The sequence below is a fragment of the Panthera leo genome, chromosome E3, assembly GCF_018350215.1.
Source record: "Panthera leo isolate Ple1 chromosome E3, P.leo_Ple1_pat1.1, whole genome shotgun sequence".
Taxonomy (NCBI): domain Eukaryota; kingdom Metazoa; phylum Chordata; class Mammalia; order Carnivora; family Felidae; genus Panthera; species Panthera leo.
In genome coordinates, this window is record NC_056694.1 from 15,437,349 (window position 1) to 15,455,279 (window position 17,931).

At 40.7% G+C, this 17,931-nt stretch overlaps 1 protein-coding gene across 3 annotated transcripts in view; it reads right to left on the reverse strand.

Moving 5' to 3' along the window:
- Positions 1–3,558: 3,558 nt before the first annotated feature.
- Positions 3,559–17,931, reverse strand: part of TPST1 (tyrosylprotein sulfotransferase 1) — a 159,839-nt gene continuing 145,466 nt past the window's right edge. For all 3 annotated transcript variants that reach the window (XM_042922362.1, XM_042922365.1, XM_042922364.1), the window contains 3 exons: positions 8,625–8,675; positions 6,046–6,092; positions 3,559–4,118 (listed from right to left, as the gene is read on the reverse strand). In XM_042922362.1, the coding sequence (XP_042778296.1) occupies positions 6,075–6,092; positions 8,625–8,675 (69 nt within the window). In that variant the 3' untranslated portion in view covers positions 3,559–4,118; positions 6,046–6,074. The remainder of the gene's footprint in view (positions 4,119–6,045; positions 6,093–8,624; positions 8,676–17,931) is intronic.

A 17,931-nucleotide genomic window follows, 5' to 3' on the forward strand; every position in this document is an offset into this window, starting at 1 on the left:
ATGTCCTCCTCTCCCATTCTGATAGGCTCTAGAGGAGTATGTGGCCTCCTCCCTACAAAGGTAATGACATAAGACTAACGCAGGAACTAAGCAAAAAACAAAAAAAATATTATGTTAAGCTGAGGTTGACTTTGTTACTATTTGGAGGTTGGAGCAGTTGAGTAATGAGAAATGGCACTGAAGACAGCTGAGCCCTTAATGAGGCTGGGATTTTCCAGGGAGAGGGGAGAGGGTTTACAGGCATCTGGGAGAAGCAGAAAGTGAAGAAGTGTAAGGAGACAGAGACAGGCAGGAGGCGAACCGTACTCAAGAAAGTAGTGAGGCCACACAGTGGAGGCAGAACAGTTTAGATGTAACGTGTTAAGCATTAGAGAATCGAAGAAGGCTTTTGAACAAAGGAGTGCTTGAAGGCACACTGCCGAACAAAGGATTGATATGGCAGCAGTATTTATTGTCTTGTTCTTTTAATTTTTTAATGTTTATTTATTTTCCGGGGGGGGGGGGGAGGGAGGACTGTGAACGGGGGAGGGGCAGACAGAGAGGGAGACACAGAATCCTAAGCAGGCTCCAGGCTCTGAGCTGTCAGCACAGAGTCCGACGCAGGGCTTGAACCCACGGACCATGAGATCATGACCTGAGCCAGAGTCCGACGCTCGACTGACTGAGCCACCCAGGTGCCCCAAGCAGCAGTATTCATTTTCAGTTGAAGGGGACAGGTCTGAGGGGAGTGGACTGGAGAGAAGGATGTTCAGGCCAGGCTTGGGCCAAGGTGCCAGGCCACCACTGTGGCACCAGCTAAGGGGCCTTGTCTGGGGGACACCACCTGGCTGAGCCTGTTTTCTCATCTGTAAAATGATATGCCAGAGGTTTCTGAGAGAATTAATCATTTACCGAATATTTTCCTGGGCTCCTGGAATGTGCCAGGCAATTTGCTAGATGTCAGAGATACAAAAATGGACAAGAAAACACATAGTCTTTGTCTTCCAGGAACTTACCATCTAGTATATGAGACTGAGAATAATAATTTAAAAAACAGTCAACAGACTAAAAACTGCAAAGTCTGATAAGGTGATACTAAAAAGAAGAGAGTCAAGAAGGGCATCTACTTTTTAGTTCAAGGGGCCAGGAAAAGTCTCTCTGAGGAAATAGAATTTACTGAGACCACAGAACTGAGAAGGAGGCATTCCGGCATAGAGCAAAGGGAAGAATATTCCAGAGAGAGGAATAATATGTGCAGAGGCAGGAAAAGCTTGGTGTGCTTCTGTGAGATCCAAAGAACCCTAGAGAACAAGGAGCGAGGTAGGTGAGGTGGGGGGATGGCCTGCAATGAGATGGAGAGGGGCAGTGGCTGGATCATGGCAAGAACTTGGGTTCTATTCTAAATGAGAGGGTGAGTGGGGAGGGTCCAATCTATATGTATATTGTCAAACCGTTACTCTGCCATGTGCTAAACAGCATTTGAGGGGGGCAACGTAGGAATGGGGATATTGTTTAGGAGGCTCTCTATTGCAACAGTCTAAGTGACAGGTGGTGCTGTCTTACATTAGGATGGGGGCAGTGGAGCTGAAGGAAAGCAGATGGATTCAAGAAATATTTTGAAGGTAGAATCAAAGATCTTATATGTGGGGGGACAAAAGGAAGGAAAAGACTCTTAGGTCTCTGGCTTGAGTGACTAGGTAGAAAATATTATTTACTGATGGATAAGACCAGAGGATGCAGATTTTCAGGCGAGGGATAAGAAAACACATAAAACACCTTGTTCAGTGCCTCACACATAGAAGACGCTCAATAAATAGAGATTACTATTATTATCTGGTCATTCTGTATTGTATAACACTGGCTTCTAGAAAACAGCTGGTAACAGTAACTTCTCTGTCCTTAAATACAGCATAGAGGCATAGAAATAGAACAGGACTCTAGGACAAATGATAGCAGGTCTTTATGAAATCAATTACAGAAAATCTTCATTAAGACGTTATGATATGTGTCGGGGCACCTGGGTGGCTCAGTCAGTTGAGCATCTGACTTCGGCTCAGGTCATGATCTCATGGTTCGTGAGTTCGAGCCCTGCATCGGGCTCTGTGCTGACAGCTCAGGGCCTGGAGCCTGCTTCGGATTCTGTGTCTCCCTCTCTGCTCTTCCCCTGCTCACAGTCTGTCTCTCTCTCAAAAATAAATAAATATTAAAAAAATTTTTTTAATAAAAAAAAGATGTTATGATACATGTCAATTAATCTTCAACAAAGGAAGAAAGAATATGCAATAGGAAAAAGTCTCGTTCAACAAATGGTGATGGGAAAACTGGACAGCCACATGCAAAAGAATGAAACTGGGTCACCTCACACCATACACAAAAATAAACGCAAACTGCTTTAAAGACCTAAATGTGAGACCTGAAACCATAAAACTCCTAGACGAGAACACAGGCAGTGATTTCTCTGACATGAGTCATAGCAACATTTTTCTACATATGTCTCCTGAGGTAAGGGAAATAAAAGCAAAAATAAACTATTGGGACTTCATCAAAATAAAAAGCATCTGCACAGTGAAGGAAACGATCAACAAAACTAAAAGACAACCTACTGAATGGGAGAAGACATTTGCAAATGACATGTCTGATAAAGGTGTAGTATCCAAAATATATAAAGAACTGATACACCTCAACACCCAAAAAACAAATAATCCAATTAAAAACGGGCAGAAGACATGAACAGACATTTCTCCAAAGAAGACATTCAGATGGCCAACAGATACATGAAAAGATGGTCAATATCATTCATTATCAGGGAAATGCAAATCAAAACTGTAATGAGATTTCACCTCACATCTATCTGTCAGAATGGCTAACACTAACAACACAAGAAACAACAGGTGTTGGCGAGGATGTGGAGAAAGGGGAACCCTCTTGCACTGTTGGTAAGAATGCAAACTACTGCAGCCTCTGCAGAATTTATTGCAGCATTACTTATAAGCTACAGCCAAATTATGGAAACAGCCCAAGTGTTCATCAATTAATGAATGGATAGAGATGTGGTATCCATATACACACATAGGTACACACACACACATTGGAATACTTTTCAGAAATATAAAAGAATGATCTGCCATTTGCAACAACAAGGATGGAGCTGGAGAGTAACTGAGTCATAAAAAGACAAATACCATGTGATTTCACTCATATGTGGAATTTAAGAAACAAATAAGCAAAGGAAAAAAAGAGAGAGAGAGACAAACCGAGAAACAGACTCCTAACTATAGACAACAAACTGATGGTTACCAAAGGGGATGTGGGTGGGGGGATGGGTGAAATAGGTAAGAGTACACTAATGAGCACTGAGTAACATACAGAATTGTCAAATCACTGTATTATACACCTGAAACGAATATAACACTGTATGTTAAGTCTACTGGAATTAAAATTAAAAACTTCATTGAAAAAAGTTTTGATGCATAGGAGGGATTATCTACAATACAGCCAACTGAAGAAACGTTGGCTTCTCTGATAAGGGCTTCCTGCTTCTCTGAAATCACAGTAATGAAAACATGTAAACCACCAGAATGCTTCACACATTTAAAGCTTTTATTTTGAAAAATAAAATACAAAAGTCATTAAGTTGTAAATGTATACGGTAATTCCTCAACTTCTCAAAAACAATACAATGAATTATTTAAATAATTAAGATATTTAATATTATCCACATCAATACATTTAAACAGGAAGTGTTCTACAAAACATTAGAACATGTACAGACAACCTATTCCAAGATGAAACTGCCCAATTTTTGCTTATAGAATCCCATTCTAAAACCCTCCCCTTGAAACAAAAGTTTGGAATCTGGTAAGAAAAGACGAGGACCAGAGCAGTTTTAACAGAAAGCACACGTTCCCTCTGGACTTCGTATCCACAGGGTTGTGCACGTAATTAGGATCAAGAGCACTGTACTCAGGGAGCAGATCACTCAGGAAGGCCCAAATGTGTACCGACTTCCCACCCTCTCGGTGGGGAGAGGCTGGCAAGTGAACAGGAGATGCGGGCCATGGTACATACGCTCCACTGATCTCAGCAGGGGACGGCCAGTCCTAGAAAATTCCCTTCTGTTGAAAAGGCAGCAGTCTCCCCTAGGGCAAACAAATAGAATCTGGTTATAGGTGTGGAGTCACGCTTTGCTCTCCCCTGCACCATACTGCCTCCTTCCCAGTTGTGGTCCTGGTGTGAGCCAGGTAGACAGGGAGGAGGACAGATAACTACAAGAACAGCTGCCTCAGAAGGACGACCAAAGAGGCACACTCTCCCTCAGTCTGCGATGCTTTTAGATGCCTGCCAGTAGCTTGGGTACGCGAAACAAGCAGACGGCAGCCAAAGCAAGGGCTGCTCCTGCCCATTTCTAAGTGACTGCAACTGTCATCTGCAATTGAAGCTACTGCGGGGCCACTGGTAGGGATGCATGTTCAGGGGTCCAACATGCTGACTCTTCGTTTTAAAAAAGTGGAGACCAACGTTCTTTAAAGGAAGATTTAGAGAACACAGTGACTGTCATATTCAAATGCCAAAAGGTTTCAAAAGACAAGAAGAAAGACTATCATCTGTTCTGAGATGCTTTGTCTTCCTCGCTTCTTCTGAGTCCTTCTCTCATTGTATATGGGCACCTACAGGCCGCACTGAGCAATGCAAGGATGAAATGATGCTGTGGAGGCAACTCGAAGGCTGAAGTCAACAGACATTGTATTCTGTCTTGTAAAACAGCTGGTCAATAAACGAATCCCTGTGTGTGTATTTCAGGGAGGGAATTTATAGATTTTAAAGTATCTTGGATCAACAAAATTATCCAAGGCCTGATAACTGCAGTTATACAAGTCCATAGAATATATGTCTAACATTTAGCATTTGCTCCTCAGGAAAAAGGCATTCATAAATCCTGAAACTCATTAATATTACTAGCTCGCTGCCATCCATGATTTTGACATGGCTTAGCAGTGTTCATGTGCTTTTTGTCTATTATCCACTAACACCTGGCAAGTCATAAAAATCTCTTATTCAAATTATTCAATCTCAATTATTTCATCAGTACAACAGGAATAATACCACCTACTTGCCAGAGTGGTTTGAAACCTGAAAGAATGTATCATATTATATAAATTATATAGTATATGTCATATAATATGTCATTTCTATATTACATATATAAAATGCTTGATACTTTTTTTTAAATTTTTTTTTAAACGTTTTATTTATTTTTGAGACAGAGAGAGACAGAGCATGAATGGGGGAGGGGCAGAGAGAGAGGGAGACACAGAATCGGAAGCAGGCTCCAGGCTCTGAGCCATCAGGCCAGAGCCCGATGCGGGGCTCGAACTCACGGACCGCGAGATCGTGACCTGAGCCGAAGTCGGCTGCCCAACCGACTGAGCCACCCAGGCGCCCCAAAATGCTTGATACTTTATGCCTGGTATAGAGTATGCACTCAACCCACTGTTATTATATAAATAAAAATAAAACAACAAGTAAGACTGTAAGAAAAAAATCACATTTTTAAAAAAGTTTTTCACGTTCCAAATGAAAGCACCACAGGGTGGTGGAAGAAGCCTTGGCTTTCACCTTCCTGTGATGTGACTTTGACAAACAACCTGCTCTCTCTCTAGGATCACTTTCCTTATCTGCAAATAGGTGATTGGGGTTAATGGTCTCCAGATCCCTTTCATATTAAAAGAAAATGTTATTTTTATCATCTTAAGCCCCTCCTTTTATTAAAAATAACGGCTAACACTATTTGAGCGCTTACTAGGTGCCAAGCTTTTTGTAGACATTATTGTGGTTAATTCTTACTACTACTCTCTTATGTATTAATAATCTTATTTATTAGTCCTCATTTTACAGATGAGGAAGGTAAGACACAGAGAAGCAATTTGCTCAATGCCACAGAACCAAGATTCCAACCCAGGCCGACTGACTCCAGAGCTGTGCTCTCCACCCACCCCAGCCACACCTCCTCCTAAGAGAGCTTAAGCAGGGAAACCCAAAGACCCAGGAATGTCCCCCAACCCTCACCTCATATATGTAAGAGGTTCCTGGCTCTGCTACTCCACTTCCTCAGTCTGTCAAAGGAAGCAAAAGATGTTTTAAAGTCCTTGAAGTTGGTCAGCATGAAAAGTGACTGCTCCCACTGAAATATCAGGTGTAGTTTGCAGGCTCTGATCACAGATTTTCTAATGAACTCAGTCTGCAACTGTTGTATAATAAAGAATTTGACTGGCCTTTGTCCCTGGTTGCTGGTAGGGAGGCTAAATTCTTGGATTTTCCCAGGTAACAGGAATGTCTTTGTTAATTCAGGAGCTCCTTGGATCATACTTGAGTTATGCTGAGACAACATAACTCAGGATGGAAGCTGGTCACAGAAGGACCAAACCTTTCACCAGAGAGCTGGGACTCTGAGCCAGCCCAACACCTGGGTAGCGGACATTGACTGGGATTGAATTCAATCACATGACCAATGATTCAATCAACCACATCTATGTAATGAGATATCGATAAAAACTCTGGATGCTAAAGACCAGTGGAGCTTCCTGTTTGGTGAACACATGGACATGCTGTTGGGAAGGAGAAGTACCCAGACTCCACGGCGAATGGGCAGAGCTCTGTGTTTGAGACCCTCCCAGGCCTGGTCTTACGTGTCTCTTCATTTGGCTGATCTTGATTTGTATCCTTTAAAATCAAACTATATTTGCAAATACAGTGCTTTGCAGAGTTCTGTGAGCCTTTTTAGCTGAATAGCAAACCTGAGGGTTCTGTGGGTTTCAGTTTTATCATTTATGATTAGTTAAGTCAAAGTCTTTTACAGCCCTTTTTCTAAGTATGTGTGTATGATGCATTAAACTAACCAGAATAAGGTGAGTGAAATGCCTGTAAGCCTTTTGTGCAGTTTTTTTTTTTTTTTAACTGATTTGTAGGAACCCTCCATATTCTACAGAGGAGTCCTTTGCTTCAATTATTTTATCCCACTTAAGGCATACTTTTTTGCTCTTTTTATGATGCTTTTTAATAATAAGTAAATATGATCAATTTTAATGGAGTCCAAGTTATCCATTTTAAAATTAATGATTAGTGTTTTCTATGATTTAAGAAATCCTTCCCTCTTAAGGTCATGAAGATGTTCTCCTTTATTGTCTCCTAAAACTTTACTTTTTGCCTGTCACATTTAGGTCTATAATCTGTCTGGAAATGATTTTTGAGTATGCTGTGAAGCAGAGGTATCCCTTTTAGCCTCAAATTCCCTTTCTTGACTCCTTCAAACTTTTTATGCAAAACAGTCTTTGGATTTGACATTCTTTTAAGACTTGCCTCTTGGATTATTCTCTGGCTCTAAATGCCACAGCCTGCAAGTGAGTGATGGCCTATTCATGAATCCATCCAGGTTTCTGGGACATCATGCCCAGCCTAGGCTCAGGGCCCTGTGCTCCCTTGTCTGCAAAAGTTGGTCACAGTCTTTTGGGGAGATCAGAAGTTCCTTGAGAAAATTTTTTTTTTCCTCTGACTCTTAAGGACTTTTCCAACTTCTCCCCATAACAGAAATTTAGTAAACATCTGTTGAATAAATAAAATGAATGCATGGGTGGATTAAAACTAAATAGATGCTAATAAGAACATGCCTTGAAAGTAGTTTGAAATTCTCAAGTAAAAGGTATCAACTATTCATGGCTGACTGTTATTAGACGAGGATTTCTTTCTTGTCTAAGACAGCTTTCTTAGAGAGCCCAGCCCATTCGCTCCAGGCTTGCTCTGGGCGACACGACTTCACACAGTCTGTGAGGTGGTATGGTTCCCTCATCAACCCATATCTGGAAAGATATTAGAAACTAAGTTCAGTGCTGAGTCTTCATTTCCTAATTCCAAGCTAATTACTGAGAGCAGAAGCCTGGAGGCAACACATATTATCACTAGGCTAGAAAGGGAAGTCTTCTGCTGGGCTCATGAGGGAGTTAACAATTTTTCCCCCACCACGATATAGGAAGGCAGATGATGTTCAGATGCAGGATACTCTGGGTTACTTCAGGTACATTGTGTCAGCTGCAACCATGCCTGTTTCTCTTCAACTCAAGAAATGATACTGAAACCCAACTAGGTGAGGGCATGACATTACAAGGATAACTCTGGATCTGTTTTATTAATCTTTTAAAAAGGAAAAGTTCGAATCTTCAAATTCTCACCATCCTTTCCCAACTTGGGGGCTTTGTAGTTGAGGGCTGATGGATGTGTATATAACGAATCCACAAATCTTCAATAAGACAAGTTAAAAGGCATGGATGTATATAAGAACAGAGTAGATTTTTATTTCAAGTTAGATATCAGAAGGCTGGAGCAGATTCACCAAGGCAGGCTCCTTATATGTGGAATACTATATAGCTTGTAAGTGACCTCAAGCATTTGGATTTTAGTTATCAATAAAGCATTTCCCTAATTTTGGAAGACACTGAGCTATCTGAAAGTAAGACTGTGTTAAAAAGTAAGACTGTTAAAACCAACAATTATCAGAGGCCAATCTTTCTATGACCAGCACAGCACTCTTTAAAAAGATCACTTCAACACAAGAGCTCATCTATCACATTAAGAAGAGGAAGCAGATACAGTACCTGAGGTTTTTCTTTAAGGAATTCAGGTAGCTGAAATTCTCCTTTATAGACCTGGAAAAACAAAGCCAAGTGTGAGTTTAAGGAAACAGATACTGTCATCCTCACTTCAGGATGCTGGCAGTGCTTGATGGTGGATGAATTTACTGCTTCAGCCCTGGTCAGTTTTAGAATGGGAGGAAGCCTGTCAGTTCAAAACCAGCTAGCATTGAAGGACTAACTGAAATTCCCATGTACTCTGGCCCCACCTGTTCTACATTTTGCCTGAGTGCTGGCTGGGAGAGGGAGGGCTCAGAGTATCCGAACAAGAAAATAAGCACCCAACATTCCAAGCTCCAATCATTTTAGCTGAGAGAGAAAGCAAGCCCTGGGCCATCTCTCTCAAGCAACCAACACAGAATTCACACACCTTAAGAACAGACTCCTCCTGATTTCCTTTTGAAATCTCCACCCTTACAAACTCTAGATTTATTCCAAATTTGCTTTTCTTAATGTACCCTATACCCTCATAATATTTTGAATATTAGATGATTCTGAAATCATACACTTTTAACCTCAAAAATCTCAATTAAAAACTTAACTCTTATCAATATATAAAATTACGTGTATGGAAATAATTTTAAAAAAAGACAAGCTCCTGGGTGGCTCAGTCAATTAGGCATCTAACTTCAGCTCAGGTCATGATCTCATGGTTCATGGGTTTGAGCCCCACACTGGGCTCTGTGCTGACAGCTCAGAGCCTGGAGCCTGCTTTGGATTCTGTGTCTCCCTCTCTCTCTGCCCCTCCCCCACTACTACTTTGTCTCTGTCTCTCTCAAAAATAAACATTAAAGGGGTGCCTGGGTGGCTCCGTCCGTTGAGTGTCCACCTTAGGCTCAGGTCATGATCTCACGGTTCATGGGTTCGAGCTCTGTGTTAGGTTCTGTGCTGACGCTCAAAGCCTAGAGCCTGCTTTGGATTCTGTGTCTCCCTCTCTCTCTCTCTCTCTCTCTCTGCCCCTTCCCCGCTTGTGCTCTTTGTCTCTCAAAAATAGACGTTAAAAAAAATTAAAAATAAATAAACATTAAAAAATAAAAAACAGTATCATTTATAACAATATCAAAAAACTCCCTAAATACCTAAGAATAAATCTAAACAAAGATGTATAAGATCTTTACACAGAAAACTATAAAACATTATTGAGAGAAATTAACAACCAAATAAATAGAAATAGCATTCTCAGGGACTGGAAGATTCAATATAGTAAAGATGTTCATTCTCCTCAACAAAGGAATTCCGACTAAAATTCTAGCATACTATTTTGGGTGGAGGGGGCAGGGGTAATTTCAAACTGATTATAAAAGTTCTAAGGAAATGCATAGGGCCAAAAATAATCAAAGTAATCTTGAAAAGAACAAAGTAGGGGACTTATTCTAGTTATTAAGATGCTATATTATACAGCTATAAATAAGCCAATTATACAGCTAACACACACACATATACAGCTATAATTATTATATATATTCTATTCTATATATATATATAATTAAGTTAAAGGCAGGCTTTGGTACAAGTACAGACAAATATATTGATGGAACAGAATGAAGAACGCAGAAACAGACCCCTGTATACAAATACTTGGTTTATGACAAAGGTGGCATTGCAAGCAATGCAATTAGAATGAATAAATAAATAAATGTAGTATATAATGATACACTGAGTAGCAATTAAGAAAAATTAACTACTGCTATGACAATAACATCAATGGTTCCCAACACATAATGACAAGGGGGATAAAAGCCAGATGCCTAAAAATGATATACATGTCTCCATTTAAAATACAGTAAAACCTTGGTTTGTGAGCATAATTCATTCCGGAAACATGCTTGTAATCCAAAGTGCTTGTATATCAAAGCAAATTTCCCCATAAGAAATAATGGAAACTCATATGATTTGTTCTACAACCCCAAAATATTCATATAAAAATGATTATAATACGGTAATATAATACAAAATAATAAAGAAGATACAAAATATAAAGAAAAATAAACAAATTAACCTGCGCTTACCTTTGAAAACCTTCGTGGCTGGTGTGAGGGAGACAAGGGAGAGGGGGGTTATTGTGTAGGACGACTTTCACTATCACTAATGGAATCACTGCTGTCTCTTGGGTCAATGGAATCTTTTTCTGCACGGGGGCCACTGTATATGCTCGCACGGATGTTGACTACAGTACAGTACCAAGCTCTTGTCATGGACTGTATTTATTGTAACTGGAAAGGGTCTAGATCTGCAGGCAGCCTGACTTAGAATGAAGCCAAAGCATTCCTACGCCTGCTCTTGTCTGGAAAAGCAAATGACTGTCCACAGGTGCTTTGAAGTGGCAAAAAATACACTAGTGCCAGTTGTGGGCACCTTCCAATGTTCTGAAACATCACTGATTTCTGCCAAACTCTGCAGCCTGAGACTGAGCATCTGAGCATGGGAGATGATCACCCACAATCCCACAGTGACAGTGAGAGAGAGAGAAGAACCACTGGCTCAGTTGTGATCATGTGATGTTTGCAAGACATCGCTCGTTTATCAAGTTAAAATTTATTAGAAATGTTTGCTCATCTTGTGGAACACTTGCAGAACAAGTTACTCGCAATCCAAGGTTTTACTGTATTTTAAAGTTTGTAAAAAGGCGGAAAGAGTTTCGTGATGTTAGGAATCAGGATACTGTTCACTCTGGGGAGGAGGGAGGGAGGGAGGGAGGGAGGGAGGGAGATGAAAAAGGCTTCCAGGGTGCTGGGAATTTTCTGTCTTGATATTATGAGTAGCAACTATGAAGCTACGTTCATTTTGTGATCATTTATAGAGTTATGATTTGTGCACTTTTCTCTGTGTATGTTATATTTCAAGAATAAAATTGAACAAATTAAGTCAGTAACTTATTGCTAAAAACCTACTGCTAACACACACACATGTACACAGTCTTTAAATATAAAGATGTTTGTTTCAACACTGCAATAGCAAAACAAAACAAAACAAAACAAAACCTGGGAGCTATTAGTGTCAATCAAAAGTAAAGAAGGTCTCCAGTAGCCAAAGTTAGGTAATTGCTGAACTTGACAAAGTATGGCAAGAAACTACAGATGGTTCTTAGGAAGAGAGTCACTGAGTAGCCCCTCAGAACACAAAGAAATCTTCTAAATGGTGAATCCTAAAGCTCACAGACCTAAAGGATTTTTACTTGGTGAGGACTGATCCACTTCTAAAAGTAGTAGCATTCCCTCTGAAATTCAGAGAATCAATGTACTTTTTGCCTCTTCTCTGCAATGTCTAAAACCTGCTTCATTCTTTGGGGTTTCTGCTACAGTCCTAAGAAGCCTAAAATAAAACAGAGATATCAGGGGTGCTTGGGTGGCTCAGTCAGTTAAGTGTCTGACTCTTGATTTCAGCTTAGATCATGGTCTCACGGTTCCTGGGTTTGAGCCTCAAGTCAAGTTGGGCTCTGTGCTGGTGGCGAGGAATCTGCTTGGGATTCTCTCTCTCCCTCTGCCCCTCTCCTGCTCATGCACTCTCTCTCTCTTTTTCTCTTTCAAAAATAAACATTAAAAAAATTAAAACAGAAATATCAGACATTTGGATAAGGTATTTCCTCAGAGATGCATCACAATGGAAGATACAGCGGGTGCCAGATAACAACACTGCATCTACCAGGACTGTTTCAAAAGCTACCATCGCCTCTTTCGTACCCTCAAATGGTCCCAGGTCACAGGATGGGTGGGCAGGGGCCGTCGGGCCTAGCTGCTCCCTGAAGTATCTGCATGTAAGAGTCCTGTTTGTTCTACCCTAACACCACAGTCCATAGATTGTTCCAGCTTCCTGCACCATGTCCCTCCCACCCCCATTTTAGTGAGATGTAACTGACTATAACATTGTATTACTGTTCCAGATTTCTGATGTAGGAAGTGTTTAAGCCCCTGGAGCTGTGTGTAGCATGTTAATGCTGACTTCCACTGTGCATGCCTGCAAGCACCCACTATATCTAGCACAGGGGCTCAGGCCAATAGGATGGGGTTTTTTCTTTGTTTGTTTGCTTTTGTTTTTGTTTTTTACCAGATTCCCAGGTGTCTGTCCTTCTTCCTCTATTCATGGAACTGTGTCCCACAAACTCCCTGGGGCATAAGCTACTCAGGCTTAGGGTCTGTGCCCTGGCTGCTTTACTGAACCAGAACAAGTCTGATTTGCCCCAGTCCCTCTTCCAGTTAGTGGGTTAGGTCCCCAAGAAACTTTTGTTATATTCTTCATATCCTCTGACTCAGAAACTGACTCTCCTCTCTTTTAGCTAGCCTCCTCTGCTAGAATTCAAGCAGGAGGTTCACTGAAAGCCCAGGGGGTATATAGCTAGTCAGTGGCAGAGTGAGGCTCAGAGGGCCCTACCCAGCACTGTCTCATTATAACATGCTGTTTGTATTTTATTACCACTAGCAAATCTTATGGTTGAATCTTCCCTTCCTTTTTCAGTTCACTGTAAAAACCAGCAAGGCATGACAGAAAACAGGAGTGGGAACATCAAGTATTATAGGTGTCTTCCAGGAACTGACAGTTCCAGAAAGGTAAGGCTTGCATGAAAGGAGAAAAAACACCCCTGAATATATGATGTCACAAATGTAATAAAAAACCAAAAAGCGGTCAGGATAAGACATCAGATAAAAGGCTCAATCAAAAAGTTACGTGGGAAGATGCCTCCTTTGATTATCCTTCAGGGAACAAATGCTTCAAAAGACAGAAACTTTAGTGCTGACAAAAAGAACACTTTTACTGACAAAGTAATTCCATTTAGTGCAGAAATGAAGCACCACATTGCTTATAAAAACAGAAAAGTTAGGAATGGAATTTCCTTTGGTTAAATGAATGGTGTTTCTGGACATACTATTCTCTGGTACTAACAGAGTGAGGACTGCACTTGACAGCAATGAGCTAGGCACTCAGATCCAAACAATCCTACAGAACCCTCACACCTCAAGCCCTGAAGGAATGATGAGGAGACAAAAGTAGGCTCCTGATTTGCAGGGTGCACTGGAAATAAAAATACTAAGAACAGCAGGTAAACATTATTGTCTCAGGTTAATGTTAAGTAAGTGCTTCATATGTATGATCTCACTGAATCCCACAATCTCTTGAGGGAGGTATTATTTACTCCCTTTTTACAGATGAAGCAATTAAGGCACAGAGAAATTAAGTATTTTGTCCAATGTAGTGAAATGAGAAGCTAATAGGTACCATGATTCACTTCCATTTTAAAAGGATCTTCGTAGGCCACCTGGGTGGCTCAGTTGGTTGAGTGTCTCTTGATTTCAGTTCAGGTCATAATCCCAGGGTCATGGGATCAAGCCCAGAGTTGGGAGCTCCATGCTCAGCATGGAGCCTGCTTAAGAGTCTCTTTCTCCCTCTGCCCCTTTCGAAACCCTGCTTGCACGCTGTCTCTAAAATAAAAATAAAATGAAATAAAGTAAAAGAATCATCCTAATTGCTCTGTTTACATTGTCAAGGGCCAAGGATAGAAGTATGGAGGTTACAGTAGTAATCCAGACAGGAGAGGATAACAAGGAGGTGGTGAGAAGTGGTGGGTGTGTGGATTTTTATTTTTCTAATTATGTCTAATTACACAGACTCGATGTAGGGTGTGAGAGAGCAGAGCGGAGTCAAGGATAATTCCAAGGTTTTTGGCCTAAGTAACTACCAACGGGAAATATGGAGTTGCCATTAACACAGCTGAGAAATGTTCTGACTACAGAATATTTTCAGGGGGAAGATCAGTAGGTTCAGTTTTGGATATATTAAGCTTGACATGTCTATTAGACAATAAATGAAAATGTCAAGTCACCCACTGGATATATAGCCTGGAGTTCATAGAAGTCTGGGTTGGGATATATAAATTTGAGAATTATCAACTTACAGATGGCATTTAAAGCCTTCATACCTGATATGCTAGCCTGGGGCTCAGGGTAGAGAAAGAACAGCAGAGGACTTAAGACTGAGATATGGGGGCATTCTAACATTCAGAGGTCAGGAAGAAGAAGAAGAACCAGCAAATAAGACTGTGAAGAAGCAACCAATGACACAGAAGGAAAACTTAAAAAGTGATGTCCTTAAAACCAAGTGAAGGAAACCTATCAAGGAGGAAGTAATCAATTGCATCAAAAGATGCTGGGAGTTCCGATGGTAATTGACTACTCGATAGAGCAACATGAAAGTCACCATCAACTTCACAAGAACGAATAGAATGGTAGCTGTAAAATTCTGAATGAAGTGGATGTAAGACAGAGAATGGAGAGGAACCGGAAACGGAGTACAGAAAATTTCAGTTTTGATGTAAAGGGAACCAAAGAAAGGAATGGCAGTGGCAGGGCAACTGGAATCAAGAAGTATGTTGTGTATGTGTGTGTGTGTTAAGATAGAAGAACTAAGGGCATATTTGTTTGTTGATGGCAAAGATCCCACTAGAGAGCAAAATCTGATGATGTAGGATATATGAGGAGATGGACTTGGGTGCCAAAGGGGAGGAAATGCCTTCAGATTGGATCACGGATGTAAACTTCTGTTACGCAGACTTTCTACTATGAGAGATGAGGATATCAGACCAGTAATACTTCCTTTCCTCTAGTCTCTCAAAAATTACATAATAATTTTTGGTTAAAGTCACATTCTGTAAGTTTCCATTATTGTGACACTATAAATATCACCTATTTACATTTTCTTACACAAATTTGTTGTTGTCTTAGAGTTAGTAATAACCTCATCTTTTTCTTAATTAGTAGACTCTATAGTTTTTAGAGCAGCTTTAGCTTTATAGAAAAACTAGCAGAAAGTAAAGTCCCCATATATGTCCTCTCTCCCCCACAGCTCCCCCTATTAAAATCTTGCATTACTGTGGTACGTGTTATAGTTAATGAACTAGGAATGATACCCTGTTATTAATTAAAGTCTTTAGTTTGCACTAGGGTTCGGTCTTTGTGTTGTAGTTTCTATGGGTTTTGATGATTCCATAATGACACATATCCACTATTACAGTAGATACAGAACAGTTCCATTATCATACCCCCTGCCCCGCTCCACTTATTTACTCCCTACCTTCATGCAATCTTTTTACTGTCCCAGTTTTGCCTTTTTCAGAACATTATAGACTTGGAATCACATAGTATGTAGTCTTGTCACATTGACTTCATTTAGCAACATGCATTTAAGTTTCTTCCATGTCTTTTTGTGGCTTGATAACTCATTTATTTTAATCACTAAATAATGTTCCATTGTCTGGACATACAGTAGTTTATTTATCCATTCTCCTACTGAAGGCCATCTTGGTTGCTCACAAGTTTTGGCAATTATGAATAAAATTGTTAGAAACATTGTGTATAGGTTTTGTGTGAACATAAGTTTTCAACTCATTTGGATAAATACCAAGGAATGCAACAGCTGAGTGATACAGTAAGAATATGGTTAGTTTTATAAGAAACTGCCAAGCTGGGGGGTGCCTGGGTGGCTCAGCTGGTTAAGCAGCCGACTCTTGATTCTGGCTCAGGTCATGATCTCACAGTTCATGATATTGAGTCCAGCACTGGGCCCTGTGCTGACAGTGTGGAGCCTGCTTGAGATTCTCTCTCCTTCTCTCTGCCCCTCCCTTGCTCTCTCTCTCTCAAACTAAATAAACAAACATTTTAGGGGATGCCTAGGTGGTTCAGTCGGTTAAGGGTCTGACTCGATTTCGGCTCAGGTCACGATCTTGAGGTTTGTGAGACTGAGCCCCGCATCCGGCTCTGTCTTGACAAGGTGGAGCCTGCTTGGAATTCTCCCTCTCCTCACTGCTTCCCCCAACTCTCTCTCAAAATAAATAAATAAGCATTAAAAAAAAACTTGCCAAGCTATCTTCCAAGTGGCTGTACCATTTTGCACTCTTACCAGCAATGCATGAGAGTTCCTGTTGCTCTGCATAATCTTAGGGTATTGTCAGTGTTCTGGATTCTGGCCATTCTAGTAGGTGTATAGCAGTATCTTGTTTTAATTTGCATTTCCCTAAGGACATACGATGTTTTCATATGCTCAGTTGTCAGTGATATATTTTCTGTGTCAAATTGTCCATTCAGATCTTTTGCCCATTTTTTTTATTAAAAAAATTTTTTTAACATTTATTCACCTTTGAGAGAGAGAGAGAGACAGAGCATGAATGGGGGAGGGGCAGAGATAGAGAGAGAGACACACACAGAATCCGAAGCAGGCTCTAGGCTCCGAGCTGTCAGCACAGAGCTCGACTCAGGTTTTGAACCCACAAACCATGAGATCATGACCTGAGCCAAAGTCAGACATTTAACCGACTGAGCCACCCAGACACCCCTTTTGCCTATTTCTTAATTGAATTGTTTCTAAATTTTAAGAATTTGCTTATTTTGTACATCAGTCCTTTATCAGATGTGTTTTGCAAAAATGTTCTTCCAATCTGTGGCTTTTCTTTTTCTTCTCTTAACAGTGTCTTTTACTTTGTCTGAAAGCTCCTCCAGCTGTCTTTTATTTGTGCTATCATGGTATATCTTTTATTTATCCCTTTGCTTTCAATCTATCTGTGTCTTTATATCTACAATTTCTTGTTAAAAGAAAACTGGGGCGCCTGGGTGGCTCAGTCTGTTAAGCATCCAACTCTTGATTTTGGCTCAGGTCATGATCTCATGGTCATTGAGTTCGAGCCTCTGCATCAGACTCTGCACTCTCTCCCCCTCTCTCTCTGTCCCTCCTGTGCACACTCTCTCTCTCTCTCAAAAAGTAAACAAAATAAACTTAAAAAAGAAAACTATTTTCTCTACTCACAGTCCTTCTGATACCATTGTAGGGTTTTTCTTCACACCAAGAAATCCTCACTTTCAAGAGTTAGCACAGATCTCCACACGTTAAGGATGCAAGTCCAGGCCTCCTGTGTAGTGTTTCCCACAATCCCCTCCTCAGGTTCAATAATTTGCTCAAATAATACCCAGAACTCAGAGAAACACTTCACTCATGATTGCTGGTTTATTATAAAGGATACAAACAGCCAGATGAAGAGGAATGTAGGATGAGGTCTGGAAGGGTCTTGAGGGCAAAAAGTTCTGTCTCTGTGGAGTATGGGGTATACCACTCTTCCAGTCCATGGGTGTGTTCACTAACCTGGGAGCTCTCTAGACTCCTTTGTCTTCTTTTAGGGTTTTAATGGAAGTTCCATTATTTAGGCACAACTGATTAAATCATTGGCCAGTGGTTGATCAACTCAGTCCCCAGCCCCTCTTTCCTCGCTGCATCTAGAGAAGGTAGGGCTGGA